The 17713-nt window shown below is 39.8% G+C and overlaps 1 protein-coding gene across 10 annotated transcripts in view; it reads left to right on the top strand.

The window, feature by feature from the left end:
• ASPH (aspartate beta-hydroxylase) overlaps positions 1 to 17713 on the top strand; it is a 221692-nt gene that overhangs the window by 161576 nt on the left and 42403 nt on the right. For all 10 annotated transcript variants that reach the window (XR_010345529.1, XM_064384230.1, XM_064384227.1 and 7 more), the window contains 3 exons: positions 4893 to 4991; positions 7621 to 7710; positions 13825 to 13962. Coding sequence is in view for 9 of the 10 variants with exons in the window: in XM_064384230.1 (XP_064240300.1) it covers positions 4893 to 4991; positions 7621 to 7710; positions 13825 to 13962 (327 nt within the window). In the remaining variant the exon portion in view is untranslated. The remainder of the gene's footprint in view (positions 1 to 4892; positions 4992 to 7620; positions 7711 to 13824; positions 13963 to 17713) is intronic.

The following is a 17713-nucleotide window of genomic DNA, read 5'->3' as shown; positions in this document are numbered from 1 at the left end:
GTGTTGACTGGCTGCACGCACGTTTGAGGTTAGGGCAGGATCTGACAGCATACTGGTTTCTCTAACCCACCGTAGATTTGTCCTTCCTCACCTTTTAAAACTCTTCCATCAGGATATTCATCCCTTTCCCTGAAGCTAAATCTCAGATATGTGAAACATTTTACTTCATGCTAAAAAATAAAATTTACCTGCTGTTGTTTTTACATTTTACATCATAATCTCATTTGAATATTCATAATAGGATGCAGAAAGTCTAAACTAAAACCATATTATGCAATTGAGTGAGTTTCTTTTTAAAAGAAGCATGAGTAGACTGAAAGTATGTGTGGGGTTCCCTGTTTCCCGCTCCTCTCACTTTTCAGTTCATCAGCTGTATCTAATGGAGTCTCTCATTAACCAAAGTTTTTCCTGATAAGTTTATGTTAAAGATCATTTTTAGAACACAGATATTGTAATTTTATATTTTTCTCCATGTTAATTTTTATTTTTGAGTATTTTTATAAAATTACTGAAATTTTTATTTTTCCAGTTTTTTGCTGCTGTTAGTTTCAACAAAAAAACCTGGCTTTAAAATGGTGTGACATCCACTGCTCCAGTCTGTGGCTTTTTGTGCCCTCTCCTGGGATTCTCTTGCAAGTTGGCAACACTCGCAGCTGCGCAGGCACCACAGTGGGGAGTTTGACGCCACTCCTGACTCACTCGTCATTACTCACCTATGCCCATTCACTCGGTCAGCACACATCTATTAAAACACACACACACACAGTAGCTAGAGATCAGTAGTTCATGAAACGCACGCAGAATGTGCCCTCGTGAAGTTTATAATCTGGTACCGAATCACAAATCTCTGTTCGTGTTAATTTCTGTTCATTTTAACTTCTGATTAACCTTCAAAGTCCTCCCCTTTGTAACCCAAGCACCCGTCATCTCTTGCCTGAGCGGGGACAGGTTTACCCTGCCCTGGCTTGCTCTCCCCCAACCTTCGCCAACACTAAAACACAACACTGATCATCTCCCTCAGCTTTAAACCTTCTGTGGTTCTCATTTCCTGCAGCAGTGGACTTCAAACATGCTTGATGGAGGCCCTTACAGACTAAAATGTTCAAGATAATGCCTGTGATATGTTGATATACTTATATGTTATGTGTGCATGCATGTACCCACATAACATTATGTATATATATGTATGCACCAATATATATGTGCATTACAAAAGATACACACCCCAAAGCAATGAAGATGTTGTCAAATGTTTAAAATACGTTTAAAATTCTATTTAGCTGCCAGAAAATCTTTTAACTCTCTACGAAACACTAATATGTAAATAATATCAATGTGCGATGCTATTTATGATTATATAACTTTTTTAAATCCCAAGAATGTATCACGCAAAGAGTTTGTACTGGGGATAGAAATGTCAGCTGTATGAGGTTGTGGCTGTTTTTATCTGTGATTTGTGTTTGTGTATGGATGTGTGTGTTTTATACAGAGAGAGAAAGAGATAATCTAATATTACAGTTGACCCTTGAACAACACAGGCGCTAGGGATGGTGACCTCCCATGCAGCTGAAAATCCATGTGTGCTTTCTGAATCCCCAGAAACTTTACTAACAGTCTACAGTTGACCAGAAGCCACACAGGTAACATAAACAGTCAATTAACACATATTTTGTGTATGTAGTATTTGCTATATTCTTACAATGAAGTAAGCTAGAGAAAAGAACATGTTATTTTAAAAATCATAAGGTAACTAAAAGAATGAATTGGATTATTTGTAACACAAAGGATACATGCTTGAGGGGATGGATACCCCATCTTCCATGATGTAATTAGTATGCATAGCATGCCTGTGTCAAAACATCTCGTGTACCCCATAAATGCATACGCCTACTACGTGCCTATAAGAATAAAAAAAATTAAAAAAAGAAACCTTAAAAATCATAAGGAAGAGAAAATATATTTGCCATTTATTAGGTGGAAGTGGATGATTAAAGTTTACATCCTCACTGTTTTCACGTTAACTAGGCTGAGGAAAAGGAGGAGGATGAGGAGGAGTTGGTCATGTCTCAGCGGCAGCAGAGGCTGAAGATAATCCATGCAGTTCAAACCCATGTTGTTCAAAGGGCAACTGTAGCCTCAATCTGTGTTTTTTGAAATCTCATAAAACCACTTGTCATTTTCTGAGGGCTTGTTGATTACAACTAGATAATACAACCTGCACGTCCATTACACATCCGCATGTCAATTGCAGTGAGCGGTACCTAAGCACAAAGAAGCAAGCAGGGAGGCAGCACTGTCAGCTCTCCCAGGGCCTAAGCCCCCATTCTCGCCTCCTGACAGGGTTTATACTGAATGGGACATGTGGCTGTCCATCGTGCAGATCACAGGAGAGCCACAGAGCTTGCTTCACACTATTTGAGAGACAGATACAAGTAGAAGCGTATGTAATTTCTATCTACTCCCCGGGAGGTTACCTTGCACTCGATACTAAACAGGACCCTTGATGATTTAATTTGACTTCTGCCTTTTCTCCAGTCCCTTCTCCTATCACCTTTTGTTTGTAATTTAACAGCATTCTCTTTTTCTCTTCCTGGCCCACTATCCCTTTTTACTCACTTTCTACTATGGTTTGGATGCCTCCTCCACCGTCCCACACTTCCTTTTCCTGGTGAACTCCTATTTATCCCTAAAGCCTTTCAGACCTTGGCCCTACCGACACTCACCCTAGAGTGAGCCAGGTGCCCCTCCTGTATACCCACTACATGCTTCGTGCCTAACTATAGCTACACTTAGCATCTTGCATTGCCTAATTCTAAATCAGTCTACTTCTGAATCTGTCTTCCTCACTTGAGTGAGAGCCGCCTGAGAAAAGAGTGTATCTTATTTATCTTTCTGTGCCCAGGGCCTGGACGAGTTCTGTGTGTTCTAAGATGTCTGTTAAATCAATAAATTTGTTAATTACTTGAGATAATGGCTGTGTGCCTGCAGTGGGCAGAAATGTCATCTGTGTAACTATAATAATTATAAGAATCCCTTCATGGTTGTGTTGGCAGAATCATCATCTGCGCCAATTGAGCTCAATTCCGGAGATATTTATTGAGCTCCTGCTCAATGTCTAGCCTGGGGACAGTGCAGTGGCAGATGCAGAGAATCAGGGTCTGGGCTTTCAGTGATCTAGTTAGGGAGGAAGGCGCAGCATGTACTCTTTCAAGCATTTAGTACCGGTTTCTCGGGCCCCTGAATGCTGTGCTATGCATAGTAGGCACTGGGGCTGTGCAATGAGCAAAACAGACAAAATCCCTGTAGAGCTTGCATCTTAGTGGGGGCAATAAAAATATGCTAGGTCAGAAGTGATAAGTGCTATGAAGAAAAGTGAGTCAAGGTAAAGATGTTGGAGAGTGACTAGGGATGGAGGGGTTCTATTTTAGTAGTGGGGGTGTAAAAGGAGTTTGCTGTGGGGATGTCTGGTGGAAGAGTTTGTACCAGAGGAGTACTGTGGGTGCAAAGGCCCTGAGGCAGGGGTATCTTTGGCTTGCTGTGGAGCAGCAAGGGGGTCCAACATGCCTCAGAGGCTTGGCTGGGAGGGGCAGTGGCAGGAGAGGAGGCCAGAGAACTGGAGAGGCCCAGCCAAGGGAGGCCTTGGCGGTGGTTCCAGGAACTCTGTCTTGCAGTCACTCTGAGTGCAGTGCAGTAGAGGAGGGTTGAGAGCTGACCTAGGATTTAGCAAGCGGAGAGTGGACTACACAGGGGCAGGGCCAGGGGTGCCGAAGATCTGCAGTAAGCAGGCTCCTGTGAGAACATAGAGAGAGATGATGAGATGCCTCTCTTGGATCAGGGTGGCAGTGGTGAAGGAAGTGACACATGGTGTGTTTCTGAATGTATTTTGAAGGTAGTGTTGGCCAGATTTGCTAATCCATGAGGCGCAGGACCAGATGCAAGCTGAAAATGCTAAAGCATCTGCAGTGTGTGTTGTGTGGGCCCTCCGAGGGCCTGGTGTCCCCTCTGTGCACTTGTTCCTTCTGTGTAACCAATCGTAGCCCCGCTGTGGCTGTGACTTCCCTTTTTCTATTCAGGCTCAAGGATGGAGAGAAGAGATGGGAGATGCATCTTTCCTTGCCTGCACCCAACTCAAACCTTCTTCATCCTCTTTTGTTCCATAGATTAGTTTGTCTAAGTAGCTTCACAAGTTGGATGCTGTTGTTCTGATTTCTCACTATTAATATTCAATTTAGAGGTGCTTTGCATAATTTATCTTTAAATTATAATGAATACATATAATAATAATAATAAACAATGATGTGTTTTATATGAACTATTTACCTGGATTTTATCACAGAATATTGGATTTGCTCATCACTTTCTCTTCAGGGCTTAAAATGATCTGGGCACTCAAGAAGTTTTCTGTTGAATGAATGCATTGTGATATATTACAAATGCAAATGTAAATTTCCTCTTAATTAAGGCAATGTATAAAGCTTGTATATGAAGTGATGTCTAATAACCATTCAGAATTGTCTTCAAGTATAGCAAATTTAAAGCCATTTTCCCTTGATCACTAAAAAATATTGGAGTCATATCAATTCAGAGATACTTTGCTGTTTTGCATTGTTAAAGTGATGCTTTTATGGTTATTGCTTTTCATTCATTTCTTAATTCTTGAAGAACCATTGTGTAAATGTGAAAAGCATATTGAGTTGAGGGGAAATGGAACCATTTAAGCTTAATGATACTGCCATGAGACAAAGTACTATGGTGTTTTCAGCTATAACATCATAATCCAATCCAAGTACAACAGAGCTAATTAAAATTGGTTTTGACAGTCATTTGTAGAATTTTTTAAGCAATCACCTGGGTTTTCCTTGAGTTATGTTCTGTGTTTTCTTTGAGTTTAGGTGCTGAGTGTGACACCTAATGATGGCTTTGCTAAAGTTCATTATGGCTTCATCCTGAAGGCACAGAACAAGATTGCTGAGAGCATCCCGTATTTAAAGGTAATGCTCACTTCTCTTCCTCTCCTTTCATCTTTCGAGTCCTTCGAGTCATTGAGACACCTTGCTTATTCCTTACAGATTGACTGGCATGCACTGCTGAGTATTTTCATCCTCAGGATGTCCACCCTCATACCATGACATTCATAAGTAGTGTGGGCCTCCACTTTAACCAACAGTGTCAAATGGCAAAATACCAACCACGTGAGCAGAGATGAGTTGGAAAAGATTTTATTTAAAAATTTATAAAACTGAAGTTGGTGTTAGTTTTTAAATAAATGGCAAAGGCGGACAAAATTAGTGATACTTTAAATGTTTTTAGATACAGGCAATAGGCTAGGCATGGTGACTCATGCCTGTAATCCCAGCACTTTAGGTGGCCAAGGCGCATGAGTCACCTGAGGTCAGGAGTTCGAGACCAGCCTGACCAACATGGTGCAACACCATCTCTACTAAAAATGCAAAAATTAGCCAGGCATGGTGGTATGCGCCTGTAATCTTAGCTAGTTGGGAGGCAGGAGAATCGCTTGAACCCAAGCAGAGACTGCACTCCAGCCTTGAAACTGTGTCTCAAAAAAAAAAAAGAAAGAAAAAAAACAGACAAGGCATTATAAGTTCCTTTTACAAGTTAATTATATATTTACCATACTTGGACTAGTACTCTGAGCTACCCATGCAAAGTGAGGTAACAAATACTGGCTGAAGAGGTCATTGCTCAAAATACTCAAATTAAAATATGCTTTTTTTTCTCATATCTAATTAAATCCTCATCAGTTCACCAGAATCACAGATGTTCTAGCCCAGGGCTGCCCAGTAGAATTTTCTGCTGTGGGCCAGGCGCAGTGGCTCCTACCTGTAAGCCCAACAATTTTTGAGGCCAAGGTGGAAGAATCGCTTGAGGACAAGAGTTTGCTGGGCAAGATAGTGAGATCCCATCTCTACAGATAATTCTAAAAATTAGCTAGGTGTGGTGGCACGTGCCTGCGGTCCCAGCTACTCGGGGCCAGGAGGTCAAGGTTGCAGTGAGCTGTGAATGTGTTACTGTACTCCAGGCTGGATGACAGAGTGAGACCCTGTCTAAAAAGAAAATAATTTTCTACTGTGATGGAAATGTTTTTTATCTGTCTTCTCCAATATGATGGCCACTGGCCACATGCAGCCATTGAGCTCCTGAAATGTGGCCACTGGTACTGAGGAAGTGAATTTTTCATTTTATTTCATTTTAGCAGTAATGTGTGACTAGCGGCTACCATATTGGATGTAGCTAATGAGATAGCTGTAGGTTTTTTCTTAAATAGCAATATATTCTACTTTTTTAATTTATTTCTTTCATATGACTTAAATCAGAGATCCCAAATAGTAACCCACTGATTGCAAATAGCTTGCATGTTTTATTTGGCTGGCATAGTTCTATTAAAAACAATTTTAATTGCTTGCCTTATTTGAGAATGTGAGCATTTTTATATAATTATGCAAACTTCTATTTTCTCTTGAAATGTCGTATCTGGCCCAGTTTCCTGCATACAGAGCCAAGCAGTGTTGCCCCCTTGGGGTGGGGCTGTCCCTGGGGCCCTGTCAGCACTTCACATTTCCTGCCAGGGCCCTGTGGCATGTAGGTTTCTCCTTACATTTCCTTTGACATAGGATGGCTTACTGGTACTCCGCCTGCTTCAGAGATGGGGAAAGCGAGAGCTGGGCTGGTCCATTATCACGCAAGGACACTTGAGTGTTGGTCAATTAGAAGCCCTGGCCGCAGCTCCCTTCCTGTCCTGAGTGATGCTTTTCCCATTCTGTCATGCAGTATGCTCATTTCCAACATTATGCAAATACAGTTTCTTCCTAGTGAAAGATAATAAGCTTCTTGTGAAGAGGCCTCAAGGATGCAGATTTTTAGAAAGAAGTCCTTGACATTTAGATATTTTTAACTTTTGTCCTTCTGCTTTTCTAAACTCATTCTGTTGCTTTAATATTTTCTCTTTTCTTTTTTGGGGAGGGGGATGGAGTTTATCAATCTCAGTTTCAGGCCTTGTGTGAGAAATCAGAAAATTAGGTAAATGTTTTAGAATAGGGATTTCTTTAATAAAGATTACATTTTTAAAGATTCAGATTGGCTTTAATTCTCCCGTATGTTTTGTAAAATATAAATAAATAAATCATTAAAAGGTAAGGGCACATTTGTTTTCAATGGAAATAAATAATTTTTGCAGTTGGGCTGCCATCACTTCAAACATGAGCAGTTAAACATTTTGGTTTAGGAATAAAAAGCCTCTAGATGACATATGGTCAGATTTGGAGAGCAAAATAAATGTAAGAGCTATCCAGCCAGAGAAATTTTTTAAAATATTGAAATACGACTGCTCCCACACAGAAGGTGCACAAAGTATTGTACTAACTTTGTGGGCCATTCCACTGTGAATTAATGATGATGCATTGTTAAATTTAGCTTTATGACCTCCTTTTGTTTTGGCATTGAAAATGTTGACCAGTAACCTCATTCCCAAATTTTTATATAGAGATGTATATTTTGGTTTTTAGGTTTTCTTATGATGTTCCATAAGAAAATCTACATGAATCAATTAATGGAATCTGGTATTTAATTATTTTACCCATATTAACACTGTCCTTTCTACAGGAAGGAATAGAATCCGGGGATCCTGGCACTGATGATGGGAGATTTTATTTCCACCTGGGAGATGCCATGCAGCGGGTTGGAAACAAAGAGGTAATGGGTGTGTGAATTTCTGATTCTCTCTAACAGAGCATGGAGTTGGGAGAATAATTATTTCTTGGAGAAGTTACAATTCAAAAAATATTTTGAGTGTGAAGTTTTGAAAACAGAGATTTAAACTATTTAGTTATTTAAACTATGTTTGAAACAACCCAACAACTCCAGCTTAATCCTTCAAAGAATTTTTGGGATTTGGCTTTTATAGTTTCAAAAAATCAGCTAAGTAATCATAAAAGCAATCTCTAAGTTGGTACATGTCTGTGTATGAGTTTGTGTGTTTGTGTGTGTCTGTGTGTGTACAGAGATGGACCTTGCCTTGGAAAAGTATTTTTTAAATTTTGAAATGAAGAGATGTCACTGAAATAATTTAAATTTTTAGAAATATTTTAACAGTTTGCCTAGATTCATTTTTGTTTGATTTTGGAATTTTAAAAGTAGTTATTTTTAGAATAAAGTCTTTATCAGCTGATTTCTGAGCACACAGATCCTAATGGTTGGTGGTGTAACTTATCCTCTGAAATATGTAATATCAAGTTTAAGGGGAACATTGTGGTTACAATAATGACAGATATTGACACAATGTAGTAGCCATACAAGTTTCATGTTTTCTTTGTAATGGTTACCTTTATCTGAGTACAGCTTCTGCTTCTATAAACGTAACATTGTCTCATTAATCCTGACGTCATGTACTATAAATTTCAAAACTCTGTCACAGTCTACCATGATTTATGATTTACGCAGCCCGGCCGGATGGCAAAGCCCTCCTTTCCTGTCCTGCACCATTGCAGGGGTGAGAGCTGGGCTCTCCCGAGAGTCGGTGGATAAAAGGGTAAAGTGAGACACTGAATCTTTGTAACCATCGCATTCCATGTATGTAATAAAGTGACATCTACGGATAATGCAGCTTCAGGTTTCTAAAATAAGAACACGGGATTATCTGGGGAATTGAGGGTTCAGAGAAGTGAGTGGATTTGTGATAAGGTAATTGTCTGCTAGGAACATGAACCAATATGTGGGTACTAGAAGTTCAGAAAATTGACACTTTTTAATTTATACATTTCTATTTATCTGTACCTTTTCCGCTCTAACCTACCAGTCAGCCAACTGAAATAGAGTGAGATATTAGAATTAAAAAGAAAGAAGGGAGAAGTTACTGATTAGTAATCATTTTTGCATCCCATGTTTCTTTTAGATGTAATGGCTTATAACTCCTTTGAATGAGAGGGATAAGAAAAATTTTGCTACAACATCTAACACTGGATAAATGTTCATGTCTGACTACTGTAAATGAAGTAGTCACTAATTAATTTATCTCTGAACATTTCAGGTCCAGGGCAAAGACAGATAAAAGAAGTCTGTGATTTATCTCACATCTTAGATGAAAACAGCCCTTACTTCAAGGGCAAAAAGTTCACTACTACACATTTGTTAAGGGCTTGGGATTTGAATGTATGGGACTGTTCTCCCAGCTTAATTATTAATATGCAAAGAACAGCACAGTTCTTGAACTTAAAATGTTCAGAAGGATTCGTCCGTACAGGAGAACAGAAACAAACCTGTAGAAACTCCATTATATTCCCAGTATTAGGTGTTGAGTCGGACTTGGCTGTCATGCTCTGAGTTTGCATATCAGGAAGTAAACACCCTTCACGTTTTTATGCCTAGAGCACTGCTCCAACTCTGAAAGAGGACGGACCTGCAAAAGCAAAGCCACAGCCTCTGTGCTGTGGAGACTGACAAGAAAATGCATTTTGAGGAAAAATTTTCTAACTGGTCCATTTAGTATGGTCAGGAACGGGGAGGGCAAACCATGAGAGCCTTGCAGCCATTGAGTTAGCTGTTCTTGGTATTCCCAAACTTCCAAATCCACATTCTAGCTAGATTTAGTCTCCTTCTTCAAGTCCCCATTCTCATGTCCCCTGCCTCCTCAGTGTCCCACACGATGGCACAGAGACAACTTACTTGTCTTTCTCTAAACCATTTTTCCTCCTAGGTTCCTTCTGTTATTCAATGACATTCCCATCTTTCCAGGATCAAGATTTTATTTTTTATTTTATTTTATTTTATTTTATTTTATTTTATTTTATTTTATTTTTTAAGACAGTCTTGCTCTGTCACCAGGCTAGAGTGCTGTTGTGGTGTGATCTTAGCTCACTGCTACCTCTGCCTCCCAGGTTCAAGTGACTCTCCTGCCTCAGCCTCCTGAGTAGCTGGGACTACAGGTGTGTGCCACCACACCCAGCTAATTTTTGTGTTTTTAGTAGAGATGGGGTTTCATCATGTTGCCCAGGATGGTCTCGATCTCCTGACCTCGTGATCCATCTGCCTCAGCCTCCCAAAGTGCTGGGATTACAGGAATGAGCCACCACACCGGGCCTTCAGAATCAAGATTTCAGTGAACTTGAGCTCCTCCCACTCCTCCTCACTCCAGTCTACTCAGGGCCAGTTGTGGAGATCCAGCTTCCTCGCATAGTTGGCATCCCCCTCATCCTCCCTCTTGCGCAGTCAGTGCTAACTCCAGTCTTTGTCACCTGCCACCTCAACGATAGCTATAAGAACCTGCTTTGGTCTCAGTTTCTTGCAAGCCACCCTATGCTCAAAAAGCCTACCATGCAAAATAAAATAAAGTTTTGTTTGCATGTGATGGCATTTATAATCCTTAGGCAAGTTGCAATGGCTGTTCTCACCGGAAGTGTGTCTCTTAGGCCCCACTGGACAGCGGGCTCCAGGAAGAACATACCCCATCTGGAGCCGCTTATGACAGCCCATTCCACAGACGTGGCCTGGGCGTTTCTGGTTTGCAGTCATCCGACGTACTTTCTCTCTCCCTGTCTCTGTCTCTCTGTCTCTCTCACTCTGTCGTGTGTGTGTGTGTGTGTGTGTGTGCGTGCGCGCGCACGCGCCCACGCCCACATGTGCATAAAAACCACACATAGCAATGACTGGAAGAAAATAGAGACAACATTGATATAAAACACATTTATAAAAAGATAGACCGGGTGCAGTGGCTCATGCCTGTAATCCTAGCACTTTGGGAGGCCAAGGCAGGTGGATCATGAGGTCAAGAGATTGAGACCGTCTTGGCCAACGTGGTAAAACCCCGTTTCTACTAAAAATACAAAATGAGCTGCATGCAGTGACATGCGCCTATAGTCCCAGCTACTCAGGAGGCTGACGCAGGAGAATTGCTTGAACCCAGCGGGATGGAGGTTGTGGTGAGCCGAGATCGCACCATTGAACTCCAGCCTAGTGACAGAGCAAGACTCCGTCTCAAAAAAGATAACCCCCAAAAACACATTTAACTTCTTAAATGTGTCCCAGGGGCTCTTACTTCCCCTGTTCCCAGGGCCTCCTACTGTCTATTTTAGTATTCCTAATTACATATGTAAAATTGCTGATTATACAGGAAATAGAGAAATTTTCAGAGGATTCTAACTTGATTTTTGATTTTATAGCAATTTTTATTGTAAAGTAGTTTAGATGTTTTTTAAAAAAGCAATCTAGCAGGGCCAGGTGCAGTGGCTCACGCCTGTAATCCCAGCACTTTGGGAGACCAAGGTAGGCAGATCACAAGGTCAGGAGTTCTAGAGCAGCCTGACCAACAGGGTGAAACCCTGTCTCTATTAAAAATACAAAAGTTAGCTAGGTGTGGTGGTGTGCACCTGTAATCCCGGCTACTCAGGAGGCTGAGGCAGCAGAATCGCTTCAACCCAGGAGATGGAGGTTGCGGTGAGCCAAGATCATGCCATTGCACTCCAGCCTGGGCAACAGAGAGAGACTCCATCTCAAAAAAAAAAAAAAAAGAATAGCAATCTAGCTGAATTCATCTGTCTCCTGTTGTCAAATATAATTAAAGGTGGTTTTAAAAAAAATTTCTGCTATATTACTTTCACAATTTTGTTTCTCCTAAATTTAAATGGCAGGAGAATGAATAATTGAGTCCTACTTGAGGCAGTATTACTTACTTTGAGTGTCATAAAAGACCCTATAGATAGTTTAAACATGCTATTGTAAGTAACTTGCTCAGGCATCTAGCACGTTGAGTGCTAAAGGCCAGGACTTAAATCTAAGACTTCTAAGTCTTGAATTAGATCTATAATGTTTGCTGATTTTATTTTTCTACAGTGACTTTTTTTTCTCATATCCTAGCAATACACTTGAAAAAATGAATTATAATGACTCAAAAATGGACTATCAGATTTTTGAAAAACACAATCTGTTGTCCTTAATATTATTGTTCACTTTTGCACTGAAAAGCATAGGAAATAAAATTCTAAATTTAAGTTGGACCAAAATAATTGCAATAGTCAAATTAATTTCAAAGGTACATGCTATTTTTTTAAAAAAATTAAATAACAATTAGCCATTTTAACTTTCTGGTTTTTAAAGGAATTCTGGCTACAACTTTCATGTATTGTAAGGAAAATATTTAAGAATGACATATATGCATTCTTAATTTCAGATATTAATAAAGATAACTAAATAAAAAATCATTTTTATAGTTTTTGCTAAATGATAAAAGTAGGAGGAGAATAGAATAAGTTGCCAGGAGCCCCAGATGCTAGTTCAAAGGATTTGGCCTTCATAGACCTCAGTTTCAACATTTGTAAAATGGAAATATTTGGGGTTATTGGAAAGATCAAATGAGATAACACATTTAAGGAAAGTGGTCAATGTAAAGTGACTAAAAATATGAGGTGGTATTGCTATTCCCCTTCATTTGTCTAATGAAGGAAAATTTGAAAAGTTAACATTTTTTACATCTAAAGTGTATCTAGTGATTTACAAAGAAGATATTCAAGTTACTATTTTACTATTAAGTGCTTAATTTTATTAATCAAAAATACATTTGAACTCTCTCTGTAAATGTAATCATTAGATCAGGTTTGTAATAATGGAGGGGATAATATTAAGTGCACCATTAGTGGCCAGGAGCAGTGGCTTGCACCTGTAATCCCAGCACTTTGGGAGGCTGAGGCAGGCAGATCACTCAAGGTTGGGAGTTTGAGACCAGCCTGACTAACATGGAGGAAACTTGTCTCTACTAAAAGTACAAAAACATTAGCCAGGTGTGGTGATGCATGCCTGTAATCCCAGCTACTCAGGAGGCTGAGGCAGGAGAACTGCTTGAACCTGGGAGGTGGAGGTTGCAGTGAGCCGAGATTGCACCATTGCACTCCAGCCTGGGAAACAAGAGTGAAGCTTAGTCTCAAAACAAACAAACAAAAAAGTGCACCATGTGCACCATTAGAAAGCCTTCCATTCCACAGACAATGGAGCATGCATGGTGCAGGAAGCACTAGGCCAGGCTCCTTGGAGAGCATATGGTGAGGACGTCATTTAAAGGAGCCGTAAAGAGCATCATACTCCATAGCCAGCTGTCCCTGAAAAGGCTAGTTTTGGAGGCAAGTAGTATCATGTTACAGCTAGCCTAAAGCCACACGTGGTATCCCTTATGGCAAAATATATGTTTATTATGACCAAAAATTCCCACTTTAAAAATATAATATGGGCTATCACTATATTTATTGCCTACTGAGAATAATTTTCCCCTTCTGTCTACTGAATTTAATGGAGGGTTTGCACTCTGTTGCCTTGGGTTGACCTTCTTAAATGTGGACATAGAAAGTACATATGAAAAGAAGCTGTTCTTTATTTTAGCATTCTGATTCAGAAAATGCAAATATCTTTGAAGGAATTATTAAAATCATAATCTTTTTTTAAAGGAAACATAAAATAGAAATGAAAACTAAGATATTAATATAGTCCCCTTTGGTGTCTTATTTATGCATTCAACAAATAAGTGCTAGACTCCCTGCTGGACACTCTGAGGGAGACCAGAATGTGTAGGGCATGAATCCACTATCCATAGAGACTGCAGCCTAAGAGGGAAAAGAAAATGTAATGTTTATTATATAAATAGGTCACAATCAGAAACCCAATGAAATAATATTTTTACCAAATTTTAACAGATTTGGGTACCTAGCAGCAAGCTCTTTATTTAAATGTGTCAAAATAATACCTTATTTTTAATGCCTTCAATTTTAAAATTAATACAAATGCTCTGTTAAAGGAACATTTTGGAGCATATTCTTTCTGTTCCTTCAGGCATATAAGTGGTATGAGCTTGGGCACAAGAGAGGACACTTTGCATCTGTCTGGCAGCGCTCACTCTACAATGTGAACGGACTGAAAGCACAGCCTTGGTGGACCCCAAAAGAAACGGGCTACACCGACTTAGTAAAGGTAAGTATGTCTTAGACGTCATCCTTAGCAGATCTTCGTCAATTTCCTACTCAAAATCAGAGAATGTTTATCATAAAAAGGAATGTCAAGGAAGAGAGAGATTTTATTTCTAGTGACACTTGCAAAATATAATGGAAAAAACACATTGTCATCTCATTAACCAAAAGTTTCATTTAGATGATGAAGGAAATTTGTGCAGAGTTTAGCAGTTCTCAATCTTTTTGGCCTTAGGAACCTCTTATACTCTTAAAAATTATTGACTATCCCAAGGAATGTGGTTTACATCTACCAGTGTAATCATTAGACATTCAAAGTGAAAGAAATTGTATCTATATTTATGAATTATTTAAAAATAATCTCATAACATGTCAGTATAAATAACTTTGAAAAAATAATTACATTTTCAAAACAGAAAATGTAATAAGAAGATTGGAATTTGTTTTGTATTTTTACAAATCTTTTTAGAGTTTGGATTAATAGACAACAGGAGAATCCTCACATGTACTTCACACATGTACCTGTTAGTGCTGTGATGTCATACCTCATGTAGCTTCTGGAAAACTCTACTGTGTGTGCCCAGAAAAGAATGAAAAGAACACATAATATCTTTGTATTATTAAGAAAGTAGTTTTGATCTTGCAGACCCCCTCAAAGGGTCTAGGGAACTCTCAGATATCCTTGGACCACACTTTGAAAACCACTGGGCCTGCAGCTATCGAGAGAAAACGCAGTTATAAATATTTTTAGAAAATGCTATGGCATAAAATACTGTGGCATTTAGGGAAAATAACTGATTCTAACTTAATAGCTTAAAAAAATTGGAAGGTTTTATATTAGTAGGTTAAACCCGAGCTTTAACACTCTCTACTTGGTGACTTTGGTAACTCATAGTTTCAATCATGTTGTTTTCACTCAAAATCTGAAAACTTTATGCATCTTACAGGTTAGATGGGCTTCAGGATTTTGACCTCAGACTCTAATTGCCATTTATACATGGTTTATGTAAGAAAATATATTCTGATGTTCAGACAATTGATTTTGCATGTGCAAGGAGCAGGAAGGAAGAGCAAGAATGCCAAAATACTGATCATGCTAGAGTCTGGGTGATGGATATATGGAGGTTTGTCATACTGTTCTTTTTTCCTTCAGGTATATGTTTAAATTTTTCATAATTTTTTCTTTAACATCTAAAATGAACTGTATCTCTAAGACTTACAAGACTTCATTAATTAATTTGGTCTACTTGGAGAAAAGAGAAGTTTTCATGTACTTAGATTATATCTTACTTGACTGTGTTTATTCTGTATGTCATCATAAAAGCACACTTTATAATCCTCATAATCCAACTGTAAAGTTGGCTGCCATTGGTTGGCCTTTGAATATTTGATAGCTCAGAGAACCGTGGTATGGTGACAGTTAATGCAGACTGATTTTTAAAAGTTCCATATCCAGATTAGAAATAGTACAGGAACAACATCTTCCTTGGTAGGGCTGTGACATTTAGCACTGTCAGGTTTTTTGTTGTTTTTTTTTGTCAAATTCCACCCTCCCTCAGATTGGATCCCATTGAACTCTTCTGATTCTGCTTTACTATCCAATTTTTTTTCATGATGTCTTTGTGGGTTTATTTCTCTCCTGTACCTTTGGGATCCTTTCACATTCGAGACACAGAAATGCAATTCAAACAACATAGCTGGACACCTGGCAGTAGGGCAGACTTCAGGGGTGGTATAATCAAGGGAAGATGTTCTTGACTCTGCACTTCCCCGTGGGCAACTTTGTCCTTGTGCTAGCTGACTGCAGGATGGCCACCAGCAGCCACTGGAAGAGAGGGGGAAGGAATGACATTGCTGAGCCACCACCCCAGCCCTAAATGGCCTTCTGGAAACCTCCTGGCAGACCCTCTTCTATTGGGGAGAACCATGTCTCATGGGCACTCACAGCTACAAGAGAGTCTGAAACACCAGGCGGCTGGCAACAGGCTGAGGCAACCAACTTCCAGGAGGAGAGAGAGTGTCTCTCCATCATCCAAGGACCAGTAATCTTTCCTTTCAGTCTTACTGAGCCAATTTAAGCCAAACTTCCACTCTGGATGAATTACTGGCAGAGGGCTATGAGATTATTCTCAAACCAACAGATGAAACCCTCGAGCCAGGAAAGGGCTAGTTTCCTCTAAATCAAATAAATGGTTTACCTGGAGGAAGGTGGATGCTCAAACAGTCAAGGTTTTGTTAAGAAGAAGGCAGCATGATTGATGTTGTGAAGGCGTCCACTATGGACTGACATGGACCCAAACATTGTTCTTTGCTCTCTGTTCTCTTTTTCTTGCTGTTCATTTTCTAAGAAATCTTCTCCACCGTGGTTTAACTGCTGTGAAAAATTCTACCAAAGTTATGCTCCCCAAATGGATTTCTGATGCTTTCTAGTCTGTCTTCAGCTCTATTAAAACATTAACATTGAGTGTGAAAATTAACTCACCATGTAACCCGTTGGTTAATATCCCTTTCCAGCTTTGCTGTTTTGGTCAGTGTCTTAGTCCATTTGGGCTGCTGTAACAAAATGCCATAAACTCCATGGCTTATAAACAATAGAAATTTATTTGGGGAAGTCCAAGACCAAGGTGTTGGCAGATTCAGTGTCTGGTGAAGGCCTGTTTCCTGGTTTGTAGATGGTGCTTTCTTGCTGTGCCTTCATGTGATGGAAGAAAGAAGGGAGCTCTCTGAGGCTTTTTTTATAAAGACAATAATGTGACCTAAATAACCTTCCAAAGGCCCCACTTCCTAACACCATCACATTAGCGGTTAGATTTCAACATTTGAATTTGGGGGACACACACACATTCAGACCAGCAGTCAGTGAGCCAGCTTTAGTCTGCCTTTATCTCTTACCACTGCCTTTTACCATTCCAGCCAAAAATCTTCCAACCACTGGACCTTCCCATATGATAGCCCTCTTTCCTGGAGAGCTCCTTCTTTTACCTTTCTCCTTTACTTCTATATTCTTCACAGCCAATTCCTATTTATCCTTCAAATGTTACATAAATTGTCACTTCTCCTAGGAGTATCAGTCCTTTGCATAAAGCCAGAAGCACTTTATACTTTCTTCACACTATATTCTAAAGTCTCTTAGTTCTCTGAGACTGTGTGTTCTAAGATGACAGGGACCATGTCTCTAATATTTGATGGGTTCTCAAAAATTAGGTTCATTGTATGACCTTCTATAAGCTTTCTTTCCTCTAGTTTTTTCATATATGTGTTACAAGCTCCAGGGATATAAAAATCTCACTACAAAGCATTTCTGACATATAAGAAGTTTCAACAGGCCGGGCACGGTGGCTCACACCTGTAATCCCATCACTTTGGGAAGCTGAGGTGGGTGGGTCACGAGGTCAGGAGTTCGAGACCAGCCTGGCCAGCCTGCTGAAACCCCATCTCTACTAAAGATACAAAAAATTAGCTAGACGTGATGGTACATGCCTGTAATCTCAGCTACTTGGGAGGCTGAGGCAGGAGAATTGCTTGAACCTGGGAGGCGGAGGTTGCAGTAAGCCAAGATCGTGCCATTGCACTCTAGCCTAGATGACAGGTCGAGACTCCTACTCAGGGGGGAAAAAAAAAAGAACAAGAAGTTGCAACAATTGGTATCCTTGGTTTTTTCTTGTGAGGAAAATTCTCCCTTACTGCACTGTACCAGGAGAGGAAGGCCTAGAGAGAAAGAAAACTCTCTCTACCTGCTATTTTAGGAGCAAGGG

Source organism: Aotus nancymaae, unplaced genomic scaffold, assembly GCF_030222135.1.
Source record: "Aotus nancymaae isolate 86718 unplaced genomic scaffold, 86718_ANA_hifiasm-v0.15.2.pri h1tg000036l, whole genome shotgun sequence".
In the NCBI taxonomy this organism is placed as follows: Eukaryota; Metazoa; Chordata; class Mammalia; order Primates; family Aotidae; genus Aotus; species Aotus nancymaae.
The sequence above is the reverse complement of the archived record's forward strand: the minus strand, read 5'-3'. Positions and strand labels throughout refer to the sequence as shown.